Here is a 2960-nt window from a genome sequence, read left to right as displayed (position 1 = left end):
AAGGGTGGGGTCACATAGAGGTCAAGAGAGGCATGAGCCCCCTTCAATTTATCCATTCTTTGTATTTTTAATATAAATTATAAAATAATATATATTTATATGTATATAAGTTCAACTTAAATAACAAAATTGGTGTTGGCTTCTTGGTTTAGAGTGTTATTCCTTTGACAAGGCACAAGGGTTTGAGTCAACAATATGCAAAGTGGATGGTTTAGAAACTTTTTTATTCTTTTCAATATCAACTCTCAAGAACATTCCATTAAAAAAGAACCGTTTATTTTTTTTGTACATAATTTTTATATTCACATTATTTTCTATATATTTTCGTTAGTTTTCATTTTATTTTTACATTAACATTACTCATATAGGATTTTAAAATTAATTTCAGAGTTCAAGCTAGAGAATTATTTGATGTCACTCATTTGGATATACGAACTCAACAAGTAAGTTTTAAAATCGTCTTAGACTTTAAGTTTTTATGCTTTTAAATCTATGTAATAGAATGTAATATTCTTATTATTAATACTAGAGTTAATTCAAAATTTATATGGAGAGATATTATAAAAGAAAAAACAACAATAGAAACTATAAAGACATCCTCCTCAAAGAAGAAAAATGTTTTGGATTTTGAATCAATCTTATACAAAAATCAATATAGAAGAACTATCCGATCTTGTACATATAATGCCCTCCTATATATCCTAGCTCTGCCACCGGTTGTATTTTGAATTTATCAATTCTAGTATTTTCTTCTTTCCTTTGTGAGTATTATTCCATCAGATAGGATTTGAGAATTTGAATCTAGAGAGGAAGTATAGTATAGATATTTTATCCACAGCTTAGTTAATTTTTGCAATATTTTTATTAATTTTTTTGACAGAAAACTTAGCTTATCATTATTATTTAACATGTGAGTTAAAGAAGAATCGAATATTTGACTGCAAAATTAATTGTATAAATATTAATTAATTTATTTAGAGCCGAGGTATTAATGTAACTTTACACGTTAGCATCACGTAAATTTTGGGATATATGCTAAAATCAATTGGAATTGATAACTTAAAATAAACATATTAAAAACAAACGCACAATTAATTGGTAAATGGAAGAAACAAAAGTACAGTTTAATCATTCAACTTTCATACGTACATAAAGATATTAATTGGGCTGCACAATTATAACGATTTTAACCGAAGGTGTATTTATTTTCGTGGTGAAAAATTTGAGAAAAATGGACGTGTTGGGTATTATAAGATAAAAATGAATGATAAATGACAACTTAAAATAATAATAATAATAATAATAATAATGTAAAGCATTACGTGGAAAAAGGTCCTTGTTTATTTGAACATCAAGTTCCTTATGGTATGCGAGTTGATCAATTGCAAGCTTCTAATGGCCGTCGATCAAATGCTCGAAAGCTTCCCGACACCACGTAAACTCGGCACAAACTGAACTCATGCCGTAACTGCATCCCATTAATTTTTTGTTTATTCCTCACATATTTTAAAATAATAGTAATAATGATAATAATAAATAATATTAGTTGGTTATTTGGAAATTAAAATGAGGGAAAAAAAGGAAATTTTGCAAATTATTTCTAACAATTTTTACTACTGATAAACTCCTATAAAAAGAAAATTAAAATTTTAAAATTTACCTGGGGTATGGGAGTGGAAGAGGAAGGAGAATGAGGAGGAATGTTTTGAATGGCTTTATACTCGTTCATTTTCCACTTAGTTTTATTTCCAGTGGGAGCTTTTCCTCTGTAAAACACCATGGTTTTCTTAACTCCGATTACCTTATTGTGTGAAGAGTACACATAAGACGGTGACCCGGTGGCCTTCCAATACCCAGAACCAGACGACGTCGTTCTGTTTGCTCTCCCTCCTCTCGCTTCTCTCTCTTGCTGTTTCACAAAGAAAAACCACTGCTCACTGTCCCTCCTAGACCTTTGCCCTGAATACCCTGCAAAAATTAATTAAATTAATTACATACGTTAATCAATTAATTAATCAATTACATTAGTACACTACATTCCGTACTAGAGAGATCGAATGGCTCAATGGCATAAATATCGACCACCGGAATCACACGGTGCATATCCTTACGCCGCCCTTGAAGTTGGTTGTGTAAATAAAACGATACTAATTCCTCCTCCGTCGGAAAGAATCGGAACCCTGGTAAAATCTCCTCCTCTTCTCCACCAATTATTACCTGATCATCCATTTATTTTACTTTTAATTTTAATAATTAATTTCCTTCCTTTTATTAGAATAACTGTGTGTGTGTGTGTGTGTATATATATATATCAAAGAAGATGGATGAGAGTGAAAGAGATGGGATTTTGCCGAGTAAAATTAGAAAATCTGGGATTCTCTACTGTCTGTGTGTGTGGAAAAACTTTTCACACGGTTCTTACTTGTTGTTGACTTGTTAATATAATGTATAAATTCATATTTTATTTTTCTTAGCTGCCCCATTGAACGCGTTTCCTAGCACTTCTCCTCTCCCATTTTCTTTAACTTTATTATTCATTATTTTTCCAATGCTACCTACATTCCGTACATTTTAACTCTACATTCTACTTTTTTTTCTCTTTATATGCTACTGTAAATATATCAATTTATACTCATAAATTTTAACGGTGGTATTAATTTAAACTCTAAATTTTTATAAATATAATAATTTAAACCATTTGTTATATTTTATTTGAATACGCTTATAAAAGCTTATGATTTAAATTAATGTACTCATGAAAGTTTAAGGTTTAAATTGATACAACTCCAAATTTTAGATGTATAAATGGATACTTTTTCTTTCTTTATCATGTAGTTGCATTCTTAATAATATTCATCGTTTACTTTTTAGTTTTAGCCACCATAGTCAAATTAATTCGGAGGCTATACAGTGGAAGTTGGATGTGTTTATAAAACCAAGTCAATATTGCTTGCTTTCTT

The 2960-nt window shown here is 29.6% G+C and overlaps 1 protein-coding gene across 1 annotated transcript; it reads right to left on the bottom strand.

Annotated features, from left to right (window-relative positions):
• Window positions 1–1221: 1221 nt before the first annotated feature.
• On the bottom strand, window positions 1222–2409 carry NAC090 (NAC domain containing protein 90). Its single transcript, XM_039046211.2, has 3 exons — window positions 2046–2409; window positions 1661–1968; window positions 1222–1468 (listed from the first exon to the last, which is right to left on the bottom strand). The coding sequence occupies exons 1-3, from the start codon at window positions 2227–2229 to the stop codon at window positions 1379–1381; spliced, it is 582 nt and encodes a 193-aa protein (XP_038902139.1). The 5' UTR covers window positions 2230–2409; the 3' UTR covers window positions 1222–1378.
• Between the last annotated feature and the right edge of the window lie 551 nt (window positions 2410–2960).

Source organism: Benincasa hispida, chromosome 10, assembly GCF_027475165.1.
Source record: "Benincasa hispida cultivar pf3 chromosome 10, pf3_genome.v1.1, whole genome shotgun sequence".
In the NCBI taxonomy this organism is placed as follows: domain Eukaryota; kingdom Viridiplantae; phylum Streptophyta; class Magnoliopsida; order Cucurbitales; family Cucurbitaceae; genus Benincasa; species Benincasa hispida.
The sequence above is the reverse complement of the archived record's forward strand: the minus strand, read 5'-3'. Positions and strand labels throughout refer to the sequence as shown.